The 25,358-nt window shown below is 37.7% G+C and overlaps 4 protein-coding genes across 5 annotated transcripts; all 4 read left to right on the plus strand.

The window, feature by feature from the left end:
• The first annotated feature begins 308 nt into the window (after positions 1 to 308).
• On the plus strand, positions 309 to 2,819 carry LOC105258337 (nucleoside diphosphate-linked moiety X motif 8). 2 transcript variants are annotated; one of them, XM_011269548.3, is made up of 3 exons: positions 309 to 466; positions 1,262 to 1,498; positions 1,758 to 2,819. In XM_011269548.3, the coding sequence occupies exons 1-3, from the start codon at positions 422 to 424 to the stop codon at positions 2,250 to 2,252; spliced, it is 777 nt and encodes a 258-aa protein (XP_011267850.1). In that variant the 5' UTR covers positions 309 to 421; the 3' UTR covers positions 2,253 to 2,819. The 2 variants fall into 2 exon arrangements, with proteins under 2 accessions (XP_011267850.1, XP_011267851.1); XM_011269549.3 differs by lacking the exon at positions 309 to 466 and adding an exon at positions 548 to 691.
• A 244-nt stretch (positions 2,820 to 3,063) lies between these two features.
• Positions 3,064 to 11,752, plus strand: LOC105258336 (splicing factor 3B subunit 3). Its single transcript, XM_011269547.3, has 12 exons — positions 3,064 to 3,270; positions 3,402 to 3,885; positions 4,110 to 4,282; positions 4,486 to 4,982; positions 5,066 to 5,231; positions 5,502 to 5,670; positions 6,389 to 6,540; positions 8,045 to 8,200; positions 8,457 to 8,748; positions 8,894 to 9,560; positions 9,642 to 9,758; positions 10,034 to 11,752. Exons 2-12 carry the CDS (start codon positions 3,489 to 3,491, stop codon positions 10,899 to 10,901), a joined length of 3,654 nt encoding a protein of 1,217 aa, XP_011267849.1. The 5' UTR covers positions 3,064 to 3,270; positions 3,402 to 3,488; the 3' UTR covers positions 10,902 to 11,752.
• Positions 11,753 to 14,407: 2,655 nt separating this feature from the next.
• Positions 14,408 to 21,434, plus strand: LOC105258335. Its single transcript, XM_011269546.3, has 6 exons — positions 14,408 to 14,866; positions 15,257 to 15,852; positions 16,229 to 17,312; positions 18,129 to 18,283; positions 18,584 to 19,693; positions 20,153 to 21,434. Exons 1-6 carry the CDS (start codon positions 14,864 to 14,866, stop codon positions 20,253 to 20,255), a joined length of 3,051 nt encoding a protein of 1,016 aa, XP_011267848.1. The 5' UTR covers positions 14,408 to 14,863; the 3' UTR covers positions 20,256 to 21,434.
• A 2,226-nt stretch (positions 21,435 to 23,660) lies between these two features.
• On the plus strand, positions 23,661 to 25,317 carry LOC105258334 (NKAP family protein CG6066). The gene is made up of 4 exons (XM_011269545.3): positions 23,661 to 23,880; positions 24,142 to 24,235; positions 24,312 to 24,748; positions 24,989 to 25,317. Exons 1-4 carry the CDS (start codon positions 23,777 to 23,779, stop codon positions 25,161 to 25,163), a joined length of 810 nt encoding a protein of 269 aa, XP_011267847.1. The 5' UTR covers positions 23,661 to 23,776; the 3' UTR covers positions 25,164 to 25,317.
• Positions 25,318 to 25,358: the final 41 nt, after the last annotated feature.

Here is a 25,358-nt window from a genome sequence, read left to right on the forward strand (position 1 = left end):
TTAGCTCAGACTCAAACCTCACTTAGTGAAGACTCAAACCCTGCTTAATGGAAAATCTTACTTACCGAAAATTCAACTTTTAGCGCGAAAATTTGAATTTTATTTAATCGATAATTACATTTCAATCGTCGTACATCTCGGATCAAACACTAAAAAAATAAAATGTATCTTGTAAAAAGCAGTAATAGCTAATTAGAAAATAATTTACAAGTAATAAACATATAATATAAGAGAAAAAAATATACATACATATAATATATAATATACATTTTACATATTTAAAAAAAAAGAAAGAAAATTGTAGGTCGTGAGACATCTGTGAATTAGTACTCGAATTCAAGCGACCGTCAAAACATCTTCCACGAAACTGATCAATTGATCCGGTGATTTTAACACTTATGCAACGAAAATTCACTGATTGATGAAGCTATCCGCGACTTCGGCGCGTCCGTTGTTACGTGCATACGTAAGTATTTGCCAATCGTTTATCCGCTATTTTACAAATGAATTTTGCAGGCTAGAATTACGTCATTACATATATATATGTATAGCGCATATTGCGTCAGATGAATTGCCACCTAACCAATCTTACTAATTTATCATGAGTAGGTCAAAGTGTCTAAGATGAGATTGCAACTGCTATTAATGGCGCAAAAGACAAAATGCTATTCGACGAGTTGATCGATTTTATGTGCGTTAATACATACATATATTTAATAAAAATAATGAAATTTTTATTCAAGGTTATGTTTGAATACGCGACACGTGTTTTACGTAATGTTTTTTCACTAGTGTGATGCATTAAAAAAAATCTTCTATTGGGAATCATTCAGAGAAAAATTCAGAGAGAGAGAGAGAAATTATAAAATTATATTGAAATTGTATATATGTAAAATAATATTTAATTTTTTTCTTTTTTAATTCTACTGATATAGATTATTTTACAATTACAATTTTACTGTCCTGCTGATATAGATTGTTTTACAATTTTAATTTGAATAATTTGAAATTGTAATTTGTTCATTTTTAGAAATTATTTTTTTTCTATCAAGACAAGATTTCAAAAATTTGTTAAAAAATGTATAAAACTTGAAGTTAAAATGCAAACAGATATTTTGTATATATATAATTATATATGTTATTTATGTATTTATTATATATGTAATTATATATATATATATATATATATATATATATATATACATTTTAGAATATTATACATATTAATGTAAATAAAAATTAATTCTAAATATTTTTCTAGTCCACAGTGTCCAAACATTATATCGACATGATCAACTCTGCTTTAAAGCCCGAGGTGGTGTTGTCAGAGAGCAATCGTAAGGCTTGCATCAGAAAATTTAGATCCATGCAATTTCCAAAGTTGCATGACAAGGATGTTACAGAAGCTGCCATTTTGATTCCATTATGCTCCTACAAAGGAGAAGTTGGTCTCTTATATACTCTGCGGTCCATAAAACTCAGATCCAATGCAGGACAGGTCAATATATACATATAATTTATTTTTAAAAATTTATACAGTATAAAAATTGCAAAAAATTTGTTTTTTAAAGTTAGAAATTTACAGATAAATATTTCTTTAATAATTAAAAGAATATATTTATATCAATCATAAAACATTAAAAATTAGAAATATGTGTGTCTATAATTAATTCATTTTTTGCTTTCATCAAATAAAATTGTAAAACATAAAATTATCATCTTACAAGATTTGAATTTTTCAAGAAAATCTTTTACAGGCATCATTTCCAGGTGGTATGCGTGACAAGACCGATGTCGATCTACAGGAAACTGCTCTGCGAGAGACTTGGGAGGAGCTGAAGATCCCTAAAGATAAGATCGACGTGTGGACCATGGGAAATTTTATCAGCAAGACAAACGTCAACGTGATGCCTGTGCTGGCTTATGTTGGCGAAGTAGTGCCGGAACAATTAGAGATCAACCATGACGAAGTGGATGAGGCATTCGTGATCAGCTTACAAAAGTTGTGCGATCCCGAGCTGTGTCATTTCACATATTTTCACAATATCAATCTCACCTTGCCGAATTATTTAGGCGGTAAACACCGTGTCTGGGGATTTACCGGTGCCATTACCCACTTTGTACTAGAGTGTTTAGTACCAGACGTCTATAGAAACAAGACCTCTAATGTACAATCGCTCAGGAAAAGTGAGCATGGAGAGACGGAAACGAAAAGGACTTCTCAACAAGATGCAACACGATCGAAAATATAAAGACACTGAAATTTAGGTGTTCATATTACGACGCTGTAGCTTTTTATTTGTTTTCTATTTTTAAACGAAGTTAATGACAATTATATTAAGATATTTTTTTATGTTGCACAAAATTTAATTTCTTATTAGAATTGTGTCGGTTTTTATTTCTTAAACTGATATTTTTCGTATGACAAACTTCTTAAAAATAATAATTTGTTGCAGGATAGAAATTTCTTTAGTTTCTAGATATTTTTTATTTCATAGCTAATTAATACTTAAAAAACTTCGCGCGACAAATATCAGCCTTATGTTTGTATTTTCAATCAAATGGTATTAAAACTTTGGGTGTTGGTATAATTTTAATTTCATTATTTAACGGAATGTTTCAAATTGTTTGTACAAAATTTGTTACAACATATGTCTATATATGATTTGTGGGTATATGTATATATATATATGTGTGTATGTGTTGAATGTGTATATACATATATATGATATATCGTACCTGTGATTTTAATAGATGTTAAGAAATGAATTGATTATAAGCATTTCTAATTTTTAATGTTTAACTGGAAATAAAACAAATGTATATTTTCCTGTCTTCTTTTCTTCAATATAAAATTATTTTTACTATAGTTATAAAAATATATATTAATTTATATATGTATGACATATGGTATTTTATGCACACACGCACATATTAATATATGCAAACACATATACTAATCTTTTATATTTTTTTAGGGAACTCATGAATAACTTTCTACATCTTCATACGAATGAACCTTTAGGTTTCCGTAAATATGGCGCCGATGACATAGCCAATAAACGAACTAGGATTTTGCGCGCACCGGATACGACATTTCCCGAAAAAAAAAAACGCGCTTCGTTTCCGGTGGAAAGAGTAAACTTTGCGAACGCTGATGAGATCTGTCCTCTCATAACGGTTGTGGCGGCAGGTTTACTCGACTCTCGGACCACAACGAGAAAATCTGGAGGCATCGTCGAGCGTTATCGCGCCGAAAACTTGATCAAGGTAAAAGAACATTCCCAACATTTCTCCGCTTTGATATCTATCGTTATTTTATTTTAATAATTCGCTTCGAGCGGAATTAAGATGGATGACATCGTGTCGAATTGTTGTACGAAGGTGCATGTGTGTTGCAGTATGGACGCTCGGCAACTTCTATCGAGAGCGTAAGCCTTCGTCAATTCCATTGATCGATCAACGAAGAAGAAAACGTGCCGCTGAAGATGTATCTGTACAATCTGACCCTACAACGCGCCACCGGCATCACTCACGCGGTGCACGGGAACTTCTCCGGCAGCAAGATGCAGGAGATCCTCGTCTCTCGCGGCAAGTCGCTGGAGCTGCTGCGACCGGACCCGAACACGGGGAAGGTTCACACTCTGCTGACTGTTGAGGTTTTTGGCATTATCAGGTCTCTGATGGCATTCAGATTGACGGGAGCAACGAAAGATTATATCGTTGTTGGTTCGGATTCCGGGCGCATAGTAATTTTGGAATATATTCCTGCCAAGAATATGTTCGATAAGGTACATCAAGAGACCTTTGGCAAGAGTGGTTGTAGACGCATTGTACCTGGCCAGTATCTAGCCATTGATCCAAAAGGCAGAGCAGTTATGATAGGTATTGCACATATTTGTATCGTTTGTGGTGTTCTTTTAACAATTATTGAATGAATAATTATTGTTATTGTCAACTACCATATGATTACTTCTGTGTTTCATCTGATTAACATTGATTACACCTTTTTATTTTTATGATGGCAGTCTATTTGCCGATAACAATTATATTCATCTAAATGAATTTGATTTATATATATATATATATATATATTAATATTATTTTAGGTGCTATTGAAAAGCAGAAACTCGTGTATATCCTAAACAGAGATGCAGAAGCCCGTTTGACAATCTCTTCTCCATTGGAAGCTCATAAGAGCAACACACTAGTATATCACACGGTTGGCGTCGATGTTGGCTTTGATAATCCCATGTTTGCATGTTTAGAGATCGATTATGAGGTAAACTTGCATTGTTAACGGTTTGAAATAATGAATATTTTTGTTGTAACTAAATGCCATATGATTACTTTTGTAACCGTGTTTCAACTGATTAACATTGATTACACCTATTTCTTATTATGATGGTGCTTATGCAATTATATTCACAGTATTAAATTTATAAAAGAGACATTCAATATATTCTAAAAACATTAATTCGACAGGAAGCAGACAGCGATCCTACAGGTGATGCAGCGGTGAAGACGCAGCAAACTTTGACGCTGTACGAGCTCGATCTCGGTCTAAATCACGTAGTGCGAAAATACAGCGAGCCACTGGAAGAACATGCTAACTTTCTTGTATCTGTGCCGGGCGGCAACGATGGTCCAAGCGGTGTACTAATTTGCTCCGAAAACTATCTCACCTACAAGAATCTCGGTGATCAGCACGATATTCGTTGTCCGATCCCACGACGTCGTAACGACCTGGACGATCCCGAAAGAGGAATGATATTTGTGTGTTCTGCTACTCACAAGACAAAAAGCATGTTCTTTTTCCTGGCGCAAACAGAACAAGGGGACATTTTCAAAATCACTCTCGAGACAGACGAGGACATGGTTACTGAGATCAAGCTCAAGTACTTCGATACGGTACCTGTTGCAGCGAGTATGTGTGTCCTGAAAACGGGTTTCCTGTTTGTTGCCTCGGAATTTGGCAATCAGTTAGTATCATAGACGCATCACATAGTCATGCACATATAATAGAAATGATTGAGAACAGCACAATTACGTTATTGTTTTTCAGTTACCTCTATCAAATAGCGCATCTCGGCGATGACGACGATGAACCCGAATTCAGCTCAGCGATGCCGCTCGAGGAAGGCGATACCTTCTTCTTCGCGCCACGACCGCTTCGAAATTTAGTGCTAGTCGATGAAATGGACAGTCTCTCACCCATAATGGCTTGTCAGGTGACATTTATACTCTTATAGTGCAAATTTTGCAAATTTTAGTTCAGCACTTTCAAGTAGGAGAGAGATGTCATCCATGCGTCTCTTTTCTGTGATAGATGTGCGAGAGCAAAATTCTCTTTGTCGCCTTTGGTTTGTTATTGCAAATTGAAGTGAATCCTTAGAGAAACAAATGTACAATTGAGAATTTTCTTCTTCATATCATATTTGTAGAAAGAGTTATATATAAATTTATTTAAATGAAAATTTGTCATTACCTTCAATGCACAGGTGGCAGATTTGGCAAACGAAGATACGCCGCAATTATACATTGCTTGTGGTCGAGGACCGCGATCTACGCTGCGCGTGCTACGCCACGGTCTCGAGGTTTCTGAAATGGCCGTGAGCGAATTGCCTGGTAACCCAAATGCCGTATGGACCGTGAAAAGAAGAATCGATGGTTAGTCGAAAGATATTTCTATCAATCGTTTGCATGTTCCTACTTGAATTGCTTCTTCAACGATCGGCAAGTTTTAACTGCGATCGTTTATTCTCACATGTGTCGTTTATTTATTTCTTTGAATATCTTGCATATATCACTTGCGAGGTGAAATGAATCCGTTTATGCAATCACAGAAGTTAAATGTACCGCAGATTTTTATTATCTTATTCTTCTTTTGCAAAAGAAAATGTGGATAAGAAAGCTCAATGGTAGTAAATTTGAGCAAAGCTTTGGGGTAAGAATATTTACTTAATATGACTTGGAAAAGAAAATTATAGTTTGCTTAAAGAAAAGAAAAAAAAAATGGCATCGGTTTTGTAAAACGATATTAATGAACCTGGTGGCTTGATACACTCTTATCAAACACCAGTTCTCTCTTTCAGGATGCCAGCGCGCTATTGGTTGACCCACAGAAGTCTGAATGACCGAAAGGTAAGGATTTCGGCGCGAAATTGGCACGAATAAGAGTCGATTCGTTCGACATAAAAAAAAGAAAGAAAGAAAGCTCGTCAACTCTTTCCGTGCCCCGAGAACGTGTGCAGTTTCGAACGATCGAGGGAAAGGGCGAAATATTAAATACATTATATTTCCAAATTCAAATATACAATTCAATTCGACGTTTTCGTTCGCGTATTTCCCTGTGTATTGAGAATAAGCCTTATAATTTTGATTGCAGAGGAATATGATGCATACATCATAGTGTCCTTCGTGAATGCCACGCTCGTACTCAGTATCGGCGAGACTGTCGAGGAAGTGACGGACTCGGGTTTTCTTGGTACGACACCAACCTTGAGTTGCTCAGCATTGGGCGAGGATGCATTGGTGCAGGTATTTTGCACATTGGAATTATACATCGCGTTATATTCTGCGCGTATTTAATCTCATGTGTGAATTATACATTCTATGAGTCTAAAATCTTGTCTAAATCGAAGAAACATTTTATTAAATACACACAATATTTATAATATCAAACGTACTATAAAATCACTTATTTATATAATCAATTTTGTGGGACGAATGATTCGCTCGTAGGATTGCAGAATTATTTGCGATGCATTCGGTATCTCCGGCTTGATTTTGGTCGATCATCTTGTCGGTCGCAAAAAGAGTGCTAAAGTAATTCTAGGCTCACATCGTTGGAAGGTTCCGATTCTCGTCCGAACTTTCCTGGTTTTATAGGCCTGACAATCACAAACTTTTCAATTTCAATAACATTATATAAAACTCTATACAGGATGTCCGGAAAATTGCCCGCAATACGCGGGAAGTGATTTAGAAAAGAAAGAAAAAGAAGGAAAAAAATTACATAAACATAGGTCCGGAAATTAAAAAATCGTAATTTATAGTTCAGTACTTTCAAGTAGGAGAGAGATGTCATCCATGCGTTTCTGTTCTGTGTTCACTTAGCATTCCTCTTTTCTAAATTTTTTTCTAATCTTAAATTTTTAAATTTAAATTTAAATTAAAAAATTTAAATTTGAATTTTTAAATTTAAATTTTAAATTTAAATTTAAATTCAAATTTTAAATTCAAATTTTAAATTCAAATTTCTAAATTCAAATTTAAATTTAAAAATTCAAATTTAAATTTTTAAATTTAAATTTAAATTCAAATTTTTAAATTTAAATTTGAATTTAAAAATTTAAATTTGAATTTTAAATTCAAATTTTTAAATTTAAATTTAAATTTAAAATTTAAATTTAAAAATTCAAATTTTTAAATTCAAATTTAAAAATTCAAATTTTTAAATTCAAATTTAAATTTAAAAATTCAAATTTAAATTTTTAAATTCAAATTTAAATTTAAAAATTTGAATTCAAAATTCAAATTTAAATTTTTAAATTTAAATTCAAATTTTTAAATTTAAATTTAAATTTGAATTTAAAAATTTGAATTTGAATTTTTAAATTTAAATTCAAATTTAAATTTCAAATTTAAAAATTTAAATTTAAAAATTTGAATTTAAAAATTTAAATTTAAGATTATAATTTAAGATTATAAAAGAATTTAGAAAAGGGGTCAAGTGAACAATAAAATTTTTTAAACATAAAAGAGGCTTGGAAATGACTTATTTCCTGACCTATGTTTATGTAACTTTTTCCTTCTATTTCTTTCTTTCCCGAATCACTTCCGAAATATTGCGGACGATTTTCCGGACATCCTGTATATTTATATAATATAGATTATAATTTATAAAAGACATAAATATATGACTAATAATAATAATAATAATAATAATAATGATATATTTACATATTAATTTAAGAGTAATAGTTAAAAATATATTCTTAATGATTTGAAACGTTAAATAAATATCACAATCCGCTTTCAGGTATATCCTGACGGTATACGTCACATCCGTGCAGATAAACGTGTCAATGAATGGAAGGCTCCTGGCAAGAAGACCATCGTAAAGTGCGCGGTAAATCAACGTCAAGTTGTGATCGCTCTCACTGGAGGGGAACTCGTCTACTTTGAAATGGATCCCGTACGTATCCTTATATAAATCCATTGTTTTCTCGATTAATCACACTTGCCGGGATAATCGCATTATTGTTCTCTCTGAGTAATGTCTATTGTTCTTTCTCAGAGATGTAAGAGATGCGAAGAGCATATCACTTGCTTCATCTTGGCACAGCCAATTCTAAGCTTATCATTTAATAGCTGAGATTGATGTAGAGTGAACATGACATTTGCAAAATTATCTATCGACAATGCCGATTTATTTCATTCATATTTTTTAGACTGGACAATTGAATGAATATACGGAAAGAAAGAAGATGCCATCAGAAGTAATGTGCATGGCTCTCGGAAATGTTGCTGTGGGCGAACAACGCTCGTGGTTCCTTGCCGTTGGCCTACAGGATAATACAGTGAGGATAATATCATTGGATCCCTCGGACTGTTTAGCACCGAGGAGTATGCAAGCGTTACCGGCTGCTGCGGAGAGTCTATGTATCGTGGAAATGGGTGCAAAGGAGGCCGACAATTCCGAGGATTCAGCGCCACAACAATCCAGTTTGTATTTAAACATAGGTAAGTTATACATATTTGCAAACATGAATTATACGAATAAATATTACACGAATTAATATTTAAGATACAACCACAAATTGTAAAAGATATGTTAATATACAATAATTACATTTAAAATTATAAAACTATGTTATTATTTCTTCAGGTTTGCAAAACGGCGTATTACTCAGGACAGTATTAGATCCGATTTCTGGCGATCTCGCGGATACGAGAACACGCTACTTGGGTTCCCGTCCTGTCAAGCTTTTCAGAATACGTATGCAGGGTAATCAAGCTGTATTGGCGATGAGCAGTCGATCGTGGCTGAGTTACTATCATCAGAACCGCTTTCATCTTACGCCTTTGTCGTACGAGAGTTTAGAATTTGCATCTGGCTTCAGTTCTGAACAGTGTCCAGAAGGTATCGTCGCCATATCGACCAATACCTTGAGGATTCTGGCACTCGAAAAACTCGGTGCCGTATTCAATCAAGTGAGCTTTCCGCTGGAGTATACGCCGCGGAAGTTTGCCATTCACACCGATTCTGCGCACCTAGTAATCATCGAGACCGAACACAACGCTTACACGGAAGAGACGAAGCAACAGAGAAGATTACAAATGGCGGAGGAAATGCAGGAAGCAGCCGGCGCTGAGGAGGCTGCTGTCGCCCGTGAATTGGCAGAAGCGTTCCTATCGGAGGAGCCGAATGAGGCAGTTTTCGGTGCCCCGCGTGCGGGACCAGGCCTTTGGGCCTCGATGCTGAGAATAATGGCACCGACTACTGGCCAAACATTCGAGGTGCATCGTTTCGAGCAAAATCTAGCTGCATTATGGTAAGTCGAGAAAAGAATAATTATTCTTTTAATATCATCGAAAATATTTTTGATATTATTAAATTTTTTTTTCTTTCGTAGTCTCTGTCTCGTGAAGTTTGCCAATCAAGGAGATCAACTGTTCCTCATCGTTGGAGTCGCAAAAGAGTTTCAATTAAATCCCAGAGTTAGCAACGGCGGTTTCCTTTATACATACAAGTAAGATACTTCATTACATTCGCGCGATACATGAATAGAAGATATTAATCTGGAAAGTCTAATCTTAATTTTCTCTTATATTCTTATAACTAAATTCTTATCACTAAAAACAAGGAAGTTATTTTAATTAATTTATAATGCTCGTATGATGAAACTAGAACATGTCTGTATTTTTGATGATATAGTCCTGCAGTGCTGATGCTTTAAAAATCTATCGCTTCTAACGCAGTATTTCATGGGACGAGAAATAATGAAAAACAATCGCTTCTTTCCAGAGTAAATACGGAGTGTACTAGTATCGAATTGTTGCACAAATCTCCGTTGGACGAGGTACCATTGGCCATTTGTCCGTATCAGGGCCGAGTACTGGTCGGCGTAGGCAGGATGCTACGGCTTTACGACATGGGTAAAAAGAAGTTATTGCGCAAGTGCGAGAACAAGCATATACCCAATGCCGTGGTCTCGATCAACGCCATCGGTCAACGGATTTACGTCAGCGATGTGCAGGAGTCCGTATACGCCGTGAGATACAAACGCCAGGAGAATCAATTAATCGTTTTCGCAGACGATACACATCCTAGATTTATCACAACCACGTGCGTGTTGGATTACGATACTGTTGCTACCGCCGATAAATATGGGAACATAGCTGTGATACGGTTGGCGACCGGTATTAACGACGACGTGGACGAGGATCCTACAGGGAATAAGGCTCTGTGGGATCGAGGATTGCTGAACGGCGCTAGCCAGAAAGCGGACACGGTTGCGTGTTTTCACGTAGGCGAGACGGTAATGTCCCTGCAAAAGGCGACTCTCATACCCGGCGGTTCCGAGAGTTTGGTCTACACGACTCTCAGCGGAACGGTGGGCGTTCTCGTGCCGTTCACCAGTCACGAAGATCACGATTTCTTTCAACATCTGGAGATGCACATGCGATCCGAGCACCCGCCCCTATGCGGTAGGGATCATCTGTCCTTCCGATCGTATTATTATCCTGTGAAGAACGTCATCGATGGCGATCTCTGCGAGCAATTCAATTCGATCGAACCCGTTAAGCAGAAGAGCATCTCTGGCGATCTCGAGAGAACACCGTCTGAAGTGTCGAAGAAACTGGAAGACATACGTACGCGTTACGCGTTCTAAATGCTCCCCCACGAGTATCTTTCGATATGTTGTTTTTCACAGTTTTGCAAACTCGGCGTCACATTAATCGATAGATCTTGGGAAATTTGTTGTACATTTATTATCCATTTTGTACACATAACATTTAACCAGTGTTTTCTCACTTTCGATATTTTCCGATTATCATAATCGATCGTACAAACTAAGTTCTAATATGTATGACATAATCTGTGTAAAAATTCAATATTTTCTACATGTGTGATAACTTTATTATATATAAACTCTTATCATTCTTTTTTTAAGATATACACATTAATATCTAGGAAAATGTATATTCAATTTCCTCCAGGCAAACAACTCGTTTAAAAAAGATGAGTAAAGATATTTTAATAGTCTTTAGAAGCTATTAAAACAATCCGCCTAAATACACAAGTTTTGTATTTCTGTAACAAATAGCGAATCGCTATGAAAAATACGTTGAGTCGTAAATATGTGAAAGTAATGGATTTGATTGTTATGAATAGAAAATATTTAATTTTACTTGTATCAGTGTAGATATACATGTAACGCGATGTAATTTCACTATTCTACTACATACGACATATATAAACTAATGCATTGCTATTCAAATGGTATTATGATAGCGATTAATTTCAGCTTATTGCTATTTTGCAAATTTGCATATTAAATCATTCGAGTTTAATATCATTTAATATCATCGAGTTTAATATCAATTCATCACTCACCTAATAATGATTTGTGTATGTGTGTGTGTGTGTGTGTATGTGTGTGCGCGCGCACACACACACACATCCTCAATACGAATATCTTTGAATATATTTATTAAAGGAGAACTCTCTCTGGTGTATGTATTTCTCTCTTTCTCTCTCTCTCTCTCTCTCTCTTGACTGAACTCCTTGTAATTTAATTCCATAGAAATTGGAATGTAATGTAACCGAAGAAAATGTAGGATTATCTTGGAGTTCTATAATGGGATATTGAAATATTTTTAATCCTTTTTGTTTCTTTATTAAATTCAAAAATTTTGCATTTTATTTAATTAAAAATATTAATCTTTTTAATGCTATGTAAATATCGAATTTGTGGTGATATACATGAATAAAGCATAAAATAATGAAATTTGTGTGCAGATTGACAGTGATGAGATTGAAATCGTTAATGATGTAATTAAATCAATTTTGGTTAAATATATCGCGTGGAGCGAAAACAATAACTCGATCATTTTCGGGAACACATTTTCATTAAAGTGATAAGATCTATATAGTAGCGCGTCGAGAGATCACCCTCGTTATTTAAAGGATATTCCAGAATACACTGAATTAGAACAGCGGAACGACGGCTCTATCCATGTTACGCGCTGATGGCGTAACTAGGTGAGCATGCATCCCTGCAAATGCATTCAGCACTCAATTGCACCCCTTGCGTCACGATATCTGCATATATGCACATCCTCAAAGAATTCTATAGCTTCGCAAGCTTCGAGAATGTAGAATGCATCCTAAATTAAATTTGAAAATGACTGGATAATGCATTTTATTTCATTTTTAAATGGATTTTGTGTTATGTTATTAATAATATCATTGTATCAAATACTAGATATATAATAATGTGTATGTATATATATGTATAAATATAATTGCGAATTTAAAATTTACTGAAAAATATAAAAAAAATTCTATTCCATAAATTTATATAAATATTACATTTAACATCAAAGAAATGTTTGTTTAATACATGATAAGATACATTTTACGGACTACATAAAATTAGTTTTTACAAAAAAATATAAATTATATACATGTAATACATGTACATACACTCACACATGTATATCAATGAGATCTCTGAAAACTTACATCTCCAGGAATTTCGCATCCCCTTTATTTCTCTATCATGCAAAAGAATGTAAGATTACTTTATGTGCTGTACAATAGCTAAAGTCTAAAATTATAGATACGCAATTTTTTATCGCGCAGCCGGCATTATCGGATTTACCTCGTAACCGCGTTACGAGATTAGATTTTCAATTGACGGAGCGTCGCTCGCTCGCGCGGACGATGAACTGTTAAGCGTAATAAGCGAAGATAATGAGCGACCGCGAAAGATCGATAACCGACGAGAGAAAGAAAGGGGAACAGCGACCGTTGGAGTACCATGATGCTGGTAACGTGATAAGAATGTTACCACCAATCCCTTTATATGCACTGTCCAAAGAGAGAAAGAGAGAGAGAAAGAGAGATGGAAAAGGGTGTGCACCCGCGTTCGATAGGCGACTCCGTCGTCGCCGTGCGACGAGGATGTGTACGCGCCGATGGCTGTATGTATATTATTAGGGACAGCAAAAACGACGACGACGTCCTCGACATGCTTAGCGTCGTCATGGATGCAGAAAAAAAACGGAGAGATCCGGAGGGAAGCTGCGGCGCGTCCGTGTCCCCTACAGGGCGTTTCATAATATCGCGTGACCAACTGAAATTTCCCTCATTTACTTGGAGAAGAAATTACTCTACTTTCCGTAGGTCAAGGTTATTACGTGTATAATACAGCGCCTGAATCAAATGAAGCTTGAAATGAACTAGATTGAAAAGAAAGATCAAAAGGAGACTTTCTTTTTCACTTAAAAAACGATTTTCCAAAAAATAGCGCATCTTTTTAAATTTATTCAACGCGGAATTTCAATAGAAAGATTCGAGATATATTTATTGAAGAAGACAAATGCGGATGTTGAAAGATAAAGATGATAAGAATTGTCTCTTCGAGTCGGATAATTTCTAGCGAGGGAGATACTTCAGATGGATCGAATCATGAAACGTCCTGTGTACATCGACGTCAAAAGTCTGGACATTGATAATCCCGCAGAGTGAGAAGGACGCAGCAATGAAGCCTACACTTGTCGGCCTATTAACTAGCGCACGATATTAAAGGCAAACACTAGCGGCTTCTCTCCATTTCCGCTCGGAAATCGGTTAACCACCTTGAACAATCGAGTCGCGTCTCGATAAGACAAACGTTGCACGCGCGACTTTAATATCCATTGTATCGTGTACAGGATTCGATCCTTTTGACAACGTATTTTCTTAAAGAATATACAGTTAACCGAATCCCGAGGGCGATTACTAGAACGCAAAAATTCCGATAAGAGCGAAATGCGAGGAAGAGAGAAGACGGTAAACTCTGGAGCGAGTATTATTTATTTAAGGTAACATTGAGAAATTCTGTTTTACTTTTCCCAGATGACGCTCGGCAGGTCGCATCAATATATGATTAGCAAGATCCGAGCGATGGATCCGCAAACCTCTCGCGTAGAGATCCCCGGAGTCTCTCCTCGCATTTCGGCTGTCGCTGCACGTTGATGAGCTTCATGGACAGAGATGGAAGGAGAGAGAAGGGGGGAAGAGAAAGAGAGAGAGAGCGCCAAAAGTCGATCGATGCATTGAGGCGCCTAGGCAGACAAGGCACAGCTCTCTCCGCGAGCTCAACCCCCGTTTCTCTCTCTGTTCACCCCTGCCGCGGTGGCACACGTCGCCTGCAGCGGCGGCGCGCGGGCGGCTGGCTTCCCTCCGGGGAAGATACGCGGTGGTGTGCAGTTGCGCATCGACCTCCGGGACGTGCACAACGGGTGACGGCGCTCCTCGTGAGTGCAGCGGCGACGGTGACGGAGGCGGTGGCGCTTAGGCGGGGTTCCCATCGTTGCTCTTTCTCTCTCTCTGTTTGTCTCTTGCGAGAGACCAAGTCCTTATTATTGTCGTCGTCATCGTCATCGTCGTCGTCTTTGCGCTCGAACTTGTGGAAGATGTTGGTGTCGACGACTACTGCCGTTCGCGATCCGCGATTTTAGCGATTCTCTTTTCTTCCTCGCATCATCCTCGTCGTCGAGCCGACATGCCGCCGTTCGAAGTCAACGTCCGGATCGCACCGTTGGAATTGTCACTGTGATATGCTCGTTTCGCTGGCGAATTATTATGGTAATTGTCGCGTGACCTTTTCTGTCATTAACTCGGTTGTATCGATGAATGCAGGATGGTGGATTTAAATCGGTCGCGTAATTGTGTCGCGGATATTCGAAGCGCTCCTCGAAACAGGTGTTTACGACGCGGCGTCTCGATGTACATATATCGAGCCGCGAGGACCGATCGATTTAAATCCCGACCGTTTAAGACCTAGGTCTCCTCGCTAACACGATTAATTCTCCGAGTTGCAACTTTGGCTAACTCGCATCACATTGCTGCGGGAAAAAAAATTGCTTTAGAGAAATGATTAATTAAATTGTTAAGATTAAACATGTGATTAGAATTGTAAATGAAACCTCTTGAAGAAGCGTGCAATGTATCGCGAATCGGTTTCTCGCTGAGCAGGAGATAGCTGATACCGGAGGAGGATCCGATAACAACGATAGACAACAATGTCGATCGCTGCATCGCATCGTCTCGCTGCTGTTGCTGCTACTGCTGATCGCTGACGCGTCGAACGGCGTTGGCATAGGGGGTGGCACAGGGGGGAGCGGCGGGGGCAGCGGAGGAGGAGGCGGCGGTGGCAGCGGCACTTGCGGCTTGGCCGAGTTGACGTGCCGGGACGGCCGATGCGTGCCGATCGACGCTTATTGCAACGGCGAGGATGACTGCGGCGATGGCAGCGACGAGCCGGCGATGTGCACCCCGTGCAATCGCACGTACCACGGTCGCGAGGGACGCACGTACAAGCTGGACCTGCCTAGACCGGCCGAGGAACGTCTGCCGTTTCTCTGTCACCTGACATTCACCGCGGCCGGACAGGGTTACGGCGAGCTGGTCCAACTGCTGTGGGACGCGTTCAGCGTTGGTCGCATCGACGCCAACGCCGACAATTACTTCACCAGCTGTCCCGAAGGCTCGCTTCAGCTGGCCGAACTCGGTAGACACTTCACGGGCGGCTCGTGGTGCGGCGTCGGTGAGGGTCGTGCATCTTATTACAGGTCTGTCTAGTTGTCTCTCTCTCTCTTCTTGTTCTTTTTCTGTCTAATATTAGTTTTGATTATTGTCGTTTGTATATATGTCGTTTGTGTTTGCATGCGGATTATAAGATGATATCCTTTTAATAAATTGAAAAAACTTACTTTTCTAATCTGGCTTGCTACATTTTTTCTTCTTTTGAACTTCTTTCTAGCGCCTTTTGATTCCTTATTAACTACTAAGATGTAGCAACTAGTAGATGTAGTTTTATGATAATTCTCTCTCTTTTACATCTATAGAAATTATAGAAACAAATATTATATGGAAAATTTTACAAAGTCTGATGAAAGTTTAAAATAATCAGCATAAAACGATATTCATTGTCATTGCTTTTTACAGCGAAACCAGTACAGTCACTGCCTCTATACGGCTGTTTCACGCGCCATCGACGGTGCCGTTTGAATTTCGTCTTCGTTTCCGCTTCGTTTCGCGCAACGAGGCAGTCGCCCGATTGGGCAAACCGGAACTACCGGTCGAGCGAGGTTCCCCGGTGCCAGGAACCTATTGCTCCCGTAACTTTTACGAGTGCCACCTGAAGCAGTGTCGCCTGCAGAGTCCAAACTACCCCGGCGAGTATCCGCGCAACGCCAGCTGCCTGATCACCGTGCGCCAAAAGGAGGTGCCCACGTGCAAGCACGCAATGATATCCGTCAAGAGCACGTCGACCGGGCCGGTAGGCCTCAATGCCGCCGTCAACACCAGTCTCAGCGTTTGGCAGGATTGTCCACCGGAGAGGGATCGTCTGATCTTCCGCGATGGTGCTCGCACCGAGGACGCGGTGCTCCTGGTATATTGCGGCGGCCCATTACCGCAGATAACCGCGCGTGGACCCGCCATGCAGGTGGAATTTCGCAGCTCACCAGTAGCGATACCGTTGGGCGCGTCGTCGCTGCGACTTGAGCTCGAGCTACGGGTCGTCTACGTCGACTCGGACGGTCTGGATTACGCCAAGGGCGCGCAGGGTTGTCACTTCTTCGTTAATGGTACCGGCGTCGGCGCCAAGCGAAGCGGAACGATACGGGCACCTTTGCACGCGCTACCACCAGGTTCCAGCTGCACGTGGAACATCAAGGGGGCGATCGGCGATCGCGTGTGGATATATTTCTCGTCGTATTCGCAGCGTGATTTGACCGGCAACGGCGACAACAATGCCAGCGCCGGCCAGTCGGCGATGGACAGCACGCCGTTGTCGCTATTGTGCGCTGTTAAGCTCATTTTCTGGGACGGAGCACCGAACACGGGTCAACCGATGGCCACGCTATGCGATGACACGCCCAAGTTATGCGCCCACGCGGCTCTTCGGAATATAACCAGGAGCACGAGACCCTGCACCGAGGACGAGAGCTACTTGACAGCCGCTCCGAGCTTGACGTTACGTATGGAGACTGTTCTGGGTACCGCCCTTCATCCGATCAACTTCCACGTAAGTGTATGAATTGTCTAACTCGATCATCTAAAGTAAAATATTTAAATAGTAAATTATTTCTATTGTATTTAATTAATTTAATCATATATAAATTATATATTATATCTATTATATGAATTAATTAATTTAATTACTCTCGTAAAGTTTAATTAATTTATCTTGGAAAAGATGTAAATATTATTTTCAGTGCGATTTTTTGTCAAAATTTTACTTTCTTTTTCTATTTAAGCTATTTTTCCTTTTTCTTATTTTAACGAAGTGATTTTTGTTGAAACATTTAATGAGACTATAATTGAAACATTTATATGAGATTATAATTAATTAAAGGAATTATAAAAATTTTGTGAATATATTACTTTTTTGCATAATATTTCCTTCCAGCCAAATTATTTTGTCATGTAAATCTCTAAAGGCAGATGCTTCTTCAATAATTGGCTCTTGACCTCAATATTAGTTTAGCTTGATGCTATAAAATTACACTGCATCTCTGTGGCAAATATCGTTTTCCTACGCCATTACATGCTTTAGATAACTGTTGACGACACAATAATAAACTTTGAGTAATATGATTCATGTTCCGTTCGCTTTGCAAATATACAAGATTAGAGCTTCATAACATTTATTGCGTTGATTTACCGAGTCTCTTGCCATAACTTACTAAACAATATTGTTAATTCATCTTCTCTAATCTTGAGAATCAGCCATCGTACATAATATTCTTCTTTCTTCTTATAATAAATATAATTATCTATTTATTTTTCAATAGTCGGGGAACCAAATTTATGCGTATCACTCTAATTCTCTGCATTCCAGGCGCGATACGAGTTTGTCTCCACCCTTCAACCCGGTGAACCCTGGGGTGATGGTGTCTGCAGTCGAGTATGGCGCAAAGCGCGCACTGGCGAAGTGATGTCACCGCGCGATGTACGTCTGTTTGGCCGCGGTGGTTCTAGCAAATTAGATTGCAGGTAAGGATCGAGTTTCTCAAAGGAATACAACCGAGTAGTTGTCACTGAAAAAGATATATAACAAACAGAGAGAATTCAGGATTCTAACAAAATGTCTTTCAGGATTCGAAAATTCTTGAGAGACATACAAATACATTCTCGCTAAAAGCATTTATTTTGAATTATTTTGGAAACAATTAATCTGGATATTTCTCAAGTAGAAGTTTTGACGAGTGATACTCAAATTACATGAAACAAAATTGGTAGATATCGATTTCGATTAAGATTCATAAATACCTTGATTATTAATTCCGATTTTAGGTATCGCGTGGAAGCTGGCAGCGGTGAACGGGTTCGTCTGACGCTGCATAATGTCAGTCTGGGTGAATCCACCATGTGTATGAGCGATTCGGATCCCCATACCGGCAGACCGCGCTGCGTTCAGGAAGTCGGGTCCAGAGAGGCACGTCTGGTCCTCTATGAGGCACCGTGGCGGGACGTGAAGGTACCTCGGGCGTGTCTATGCGACAATACATCACACTTGCCACTCACGTACATCTCCTCCGGCCGGGCGATAGAGATTACTTTCCTAGTGGATCAGCAGGCGCCTCACGAAGACTTTGACACGCTCTTCTTTTACGCCAGCTTCGAGCTAATTCGCGTGCCGGAATGTCCGCGCAAGCAGAGAATCCGCGGCGAGGGTGGCGAACTGAGATTTATCATGCCTCCACTGTCGAGACCAGACATCTATTGCGAAGGCCTCCCTTGGCTCGTAGAGGCGCGCGAGAATCGATCGCTCTTCGTTCTGACCTGGGGTTGGTTCTTACCGTTGGAGCCGCCGACCGTCAGTCCCGAGTCACCTAGTGGCACCGGGATCGGCGAGCAAAAATGTCCGACTACCAATCGCATTCTCCTCTATTCCGGCTGGCCGCAAAAACTGCTGAAGGTGGTGTGCCCGGCGGAACCGGGCGCCCGCGAATTTACCGTACACGTGTTCTCGGAGGAATGGTTGGGCGCGACGGAGGAGGGTAAATGGCCAGGTCCACCCAGACCACCGGCGCTGCTGCTGGACTTTGTGGCGCGGGAATCCGGACAGGCGGCCGCGTCCTGGTTGGAGATCTCCAAGAGCCGGGCGGCGCTGCGCCGACAGCTACGTCTTCCGGAGAGAGGCGTAATAACGGAGAACGAGACGAACGGCATGCCGTCCCACATCGGCGACTGCCCGCACAAGTGTCCCGAGCTGGGCGCTTGCATTGCCGCTAGTCTCTGGTGCGACGGATACGAACACTGCCCGTCCGGTCACGACGAGGCCAACTGCGGCAACGGTGCCCGACTGCTCGGCCTGTTGCCCTCCACTGTGTGGCTCGTCATGGCTGGCGTCGCTGGAATTGTCACTGCCTTTGCGTGCCTATTTACTATTCTTATTAGCAGGTATATATTATAGGCTCGAACATTCTGAAAAATTGAAAAAAAGAAACAATTATGTCACAGCATTATTTTTTTTATTTGCTTATCACTACAAAAATTACCATTATTAATTAATATAATAAATTTTATATACAATTTTATAAGATCAATAATATATAAATGAATATAAATAAATGTATATATAAATATATAAATATATTAATAATATTTATATATTTAAATATTTATAAATAATATATATATTTACATATTATTAATTTTGTATATATAAAATACTACAATAATTAATACTAGGAATAGTGTTTTTATATTAAATTTAGAAAAGAAAAATTATATTAGGAAAATTTTATCGAAGGAAAATTTTTTTAAATATATTTTGTAAAAATTGCAATTTTAAATTAGCATAGTTATAACTTTGAGAAAAACATAAAATATTTGCTAAATGCAATTTGTACTTTCTAGATCCAAAGCTCGCACAAAGAGACTTCACTACAAGGGGACAAAGAAGAGCAAGAAGCCGCGACGGGCACCAACGGAGGAGACGCTCCTTGGGGCGGCGTCCTGACAGCAGCCGCCCGGTTTCGTGGAGTACATTCACGTGGACCGGGAAACGACTGTCTAGCGACGCTAAATTCTGTGTGCTTCACCGTCCAACCGATTAACTCTACTCGATAAACAAGAAGAAGAAAAACGATAAGAAGAAAATGAAAAAAAAAAGAAAGAAAGATCTCTCCCGTGGTGCCATATACATATATGTATATATACACGTATGATCGCGTAGCGGTGAGGAATTCTCGAAATTCCGCCATGTGGAATTCTCTTCCTTCATCATTTGTTCAACAAAACCTCGCTCGATTTCGCGTTCATTCTCGCATCGATTCGAAAGAAATGTCGAAACGGGATCTTACCACTCACCACTCACCACCGAATGTCTTCTGTTGGCGAGATATTAGTGACGTATTTGTGATAGTTCCCTATATATGTATCTAATTACATTAAGTACTACACATACCAAACACACACATACACACACATATACATAGAAATTCTCGACTTAGATATATAGCTTTAAGCACGTCTTACCAGGACGGAAAGTAAATCCCGGAATTGTCTAGCGGGATTCACGTATGAAGAGTACGAAGTCTACCTTTTAAAAAAATGCTATTATTACCTGAAGATTCTCGCTAACGCGCGCGTTCACATATAGCGATAGTTATTTTAGAGATTAGAAGAGAGAGGGGAAACGACTTCTGATGATCTCTTGCGAATTATTCTAACAAATAAAAAAGATAAATATATATATATAAATATAAATATAAACTATACAAATATATATAAAAGAATAGAGATTAGAGAGCCGGAAACAAAAGTGCGTTTTACGAATAAGAACATATATTTCAGAATTATACGAATAACGAGATTAATTGAACGACGTTAAAATGTAAAGTGTGTAGTGTTAAATAAAAGACGAAGATATAAAACAGGTCAGGGTTCGTAGGATATAGTATATGTATAGGAAAGATACGTGAAAGAAAAGATACTTGGTCGCATGAGAATCCATGGTCTCGCGCGGCGGAATTTAACAAATACTGCCTTTTTCGCACGTGAAAATATATTCTAATGTCTTCTACATAATGACAATTACGTTTATATTCGCCACGCGCGATAAGAATTCCACATCTTTCAATTTGAACTCTAGATTATCTCGTATATATAAGTTTATTTATACATCTTCCAAAAAATATATTTATATATTATTTTCATATATTTTTTTATACACGGTGTCAGGGCAATCTCTTCCCAAAAAAAGCTCTTGTAGCCTCGAGAGCTTTTCAAAATACTATAATAAAGTATTTTTTCATCGAGTACTTTTCGAGTTGTAGTTTATGAGACTTGAAATAATCCCTTAATTTTACATAAACCATAAAATATCTAGTGAAATATTTGTTTTTCGATTATCTTACCTTAATACTTTTATATACAAAATAATGAGAGGAATCAATTGATGTAAAGAAAACACATAATTGTTTCGAAGAAAAAACATGTAATTTACAATTAACAATTACATTATTTTTTTCGAAACAATTATGTATTTTCTTTACACCAATTAATTCCTCTCATTTTGTACATAAAAGTATTAAGGTAGGATAAATGTAAAATGAATATTTTATTAGATATTTTATGGTTTATGTAAAAATTAAGAAATTATAGAAAAAATACTTTATCATAGTATTTTTAAAAAGCTCTCGAAGTAAACTACAAGAGCTTTTTTTGGGAAGAGATTGCCCTGACATTCTGTGTATTAAGATGTATTATTTTTTTACATATGTTATTATAAAATATATTAATTTACACACACCGTGATGTTTATGTTAGCGGTTTCGTTGCGTTTACCTTGTCTAAATGAATACACAAAATAGATTTATTAAGAGATACTTGTAAGAGATATTTGTATAATATATTAGACTGTAAGAGAAAGAGAGCACAGAGAGTCAAGAGAGAAAAGTAAATCGCAATCGTGGAAGCAAGATATTCTAAAATGATGAGAGAGAAGAAATTTCGCTCTATCGAGCTCAATATCTTTTTCACTCTTGTTTTAAGCTCTGTGTCATTTCTTCTTGGAATAACAAACGGAGACAGAGATTGCGATACAGGTACTATTATCGATATCGAGTGAACGAAAGAGACACATCGATCATTCCATCGCTCCGACTCTTCTTTCAAAGTTTCAAACACCTTGTACATACACATATATCTGTAATCATTCGCGCGCGCTCTATGCGATATATAGGGTGTCTCACACATACATACACATACATGTACATCACACAAAAAGCGCGTGAAACTTTATTGACAAACTTCCAAAACAGAACTTTTCGTCGGAGACGAGAATCTTTTTCCGCGTTTATTATCGGACTTTTCAGACGCGTCTAAAGTTGCGAATCTTTTTCAACACTCTGACGTTGTTTGGAGGTTTGCCAAAGGATTCTCAATATCTTCCCCATATATGTTAATTTTATACTATTAAAAAAAATTATATATATATGATAAAATATAATATATGCTACGTATGCGTATACACGAAGTGTCCCAACGTTGTTTATTTATTTTATTTATTATTAAATTAAAATTTATTATTAGATTAAAATGATAGATAGAGAATGGTAAAATATAGCGATAATTCGGGACCTTTTGTGTATATACATATGCAAGTGTATACATATACATATAACATTAAGGTAGACATAATACATATAGAAAGAAAGAGAGTTATATGCACCGGACCAGTAGAGATGACTATTAGAGAAAACATTCGCGAAGCGCGTTAAAGGCTCAAACTCGCCCGTTAATTCGAACCGCAGTGTGTACGGGATATTACAACAAAAAAAAAAGAAATTACGTGAAAAAAGCACTGTGCCACTCGTGTATACACACCAATTTCAATAAAAGCGACAGCTCTTGTAGGAAACATTGGAAGTAGCGTATCAATTGCGTGCAATATTGCATTCTTTTCTTTCATTTTTGCTTTATTATTCGTTTTCCAAATTCAAATCCCTCAGGCCTTCAATGTTATCTTTTTTCGCCTCCTCTTCTTCCATCATAGATCATTCCGAGTCCTACACACATGCATGATATTCGATTAGAGAGCTTTTCAGCAAGAGACACAAATAAGCTCGTCACATGATTGGCTGTTAAATAGAAAAAATTTCGAAATTTTAAAAATTCTTTACTCGATATAAATTTAACGTTAAATCTACCTGTACTTTTTTGAAAGCTGTTCCTTGGACATTGCATGTTGATTGAAATAAAATTGAATTCTGATAACACAAATAGTGATTTTACCAACATTAAAAATTGATGAGAAACTTTTCCTTCCAAAGATAGATGGCGATACTAGACTTTGAAGTGTCGGTCAAACAGTGAATTACTTTACCAAAACGGAACCAATCAAATTGAAGAAAAAGGAAGAAACATAACCTTTCTTGTTTGTCAAAAATGGACGCGTTGTTCGAAAAAAAATTGAGAGAAGAGTGATATTGTATAGTGCATCTTAACGAGGATAAATATTCATAAAATAGTGAAAAAATGATGAACGAAAAAATGATGGATGCGCGAAGACGCGAGAGAGAGTTGATAGGATTGCGAGGAGTTCCTGAGGCTTGGAGCAAATCTCCTATTCAAATCGAACAGTATGTACTTCGTTAGACCTGTATTTGACTGTCAATTTAAATAATACTATACAAAGAATTAATGTCATGAAGCCTTATATTATAATTTGTAACTCATAAAATTAGAATTTTAATGCTGGACAAATTTATAAATTTGTAAGTTTAAAAAAGTGACATAAATGCACAATTTTGTTACAGGACATATGATCATAGTGACTCATATTTATATAGTTAAAGATATATATGTATCACCACAATTTTGGATTATCTTTTTATTTGCAGTAGTTCAGACGAAGAGACAGAAGATTTGATCAAACAAAAGGATAACATTTTACCAAAAGATCGCAAGAGGAAAAGACACGATACTAAAAAGAAGGTATTTAGATTAATTCAATCAGCATTGAGTATCAAATACTTATAATAACATTAGTGAACATATTTACACTTTGTAGAAGAGTAAAAAATTAAAAAAGGAAAAGAAGGCGAAAAAGGAAAGAAGGAGAGAGAAAAAAGCAAAGAAGGAGGCAAAGAGGGAAAAGAAGAAGAGAAAGAAAGCAAAGAAAGACACAGACAGTAGTAGTTCTGATGATAGCAGCAGCAGTGACGAAGAGGTTTGGGTAGAAAAGACTGCAGTTACGGATAAACCGAGACTTAGGAAAGGTTCGAGTTCAGATGACAGCGGAGATGATGGTACAGTAGGACCCGCTCCGAAACCGCATGTGACTCTCTCGGCTAAAGACTTCGGCAAGGCTCTACTACCAGGCGAGGGTGCAGCGATGGCAGCTTATGTCGCCGAAGGGAAACGTATACCCAGGAGAGGTGAAATCGGCCTCACTTCCGAGGAGATTGCCTCATACGAATCCGTTGGTTATGTAATGAGCGGCAGCAGGTAATGTTTATATAGAATACATTTAAAGATTTGTACAACAATCTATTTTGATTCTTCATTTAAAAAACATATATAATATGTAGAATTTGATTTTCTAAAATATAATAATGCAAATACATAATGCAAATATTATTAGTTTAAAATTAAATTAACAAACATATTGATAAAATATAAAGAATATTTTTATTTATGTGCTTGCTAAAGATATATGCATTTTAAATGTTCTATCTCTCTCTAAAGGCACCGTCGTATGGAAGCCGTTCGTATACGTAAGGAGAACCAAATCTATTCCGCCGATGAAAAGCGTGCCTTGGCAATGTTCAGTAAAGAGGAACGACAAAAGAGAGAAAATCTTATATTAGGACAATTTAGAGAGATGATTAATCAGAAGAAATTGGCGCAGGAGAAGAATTAGATAAACTTTCTGTATATAGAATACAAATTCTCTTGTATACATTTTTGCATAATGTTAAGCCTTTGTATATTAAGTAAATACAATATATAGAAAATAATGTACCGACACATGTGCACTAAATACTATTAATAACATTCAGTTTATTTGAATCAGAGTGCAACAGTTTTAATAAGGTATAATATGCTCAATTGGATT

The sequence above is a fragment of the Camponotus floridanus genome, unplaced genomic scaffold, assembly GCF_003227725.1.
Source record: "Camponotus floridanus strain SB8 unplaced genomic scaffold, Cflo_v7.5 scaffold124, whole genome shotgun sequence".
Classification (NCBI taxonomy): domain Eukaryota; kingdom Metazoa; phylum Arthropoda; class Insecta; order Hymenoptera; family Formicidae; genus Camponotus; species Camponotus floridanus.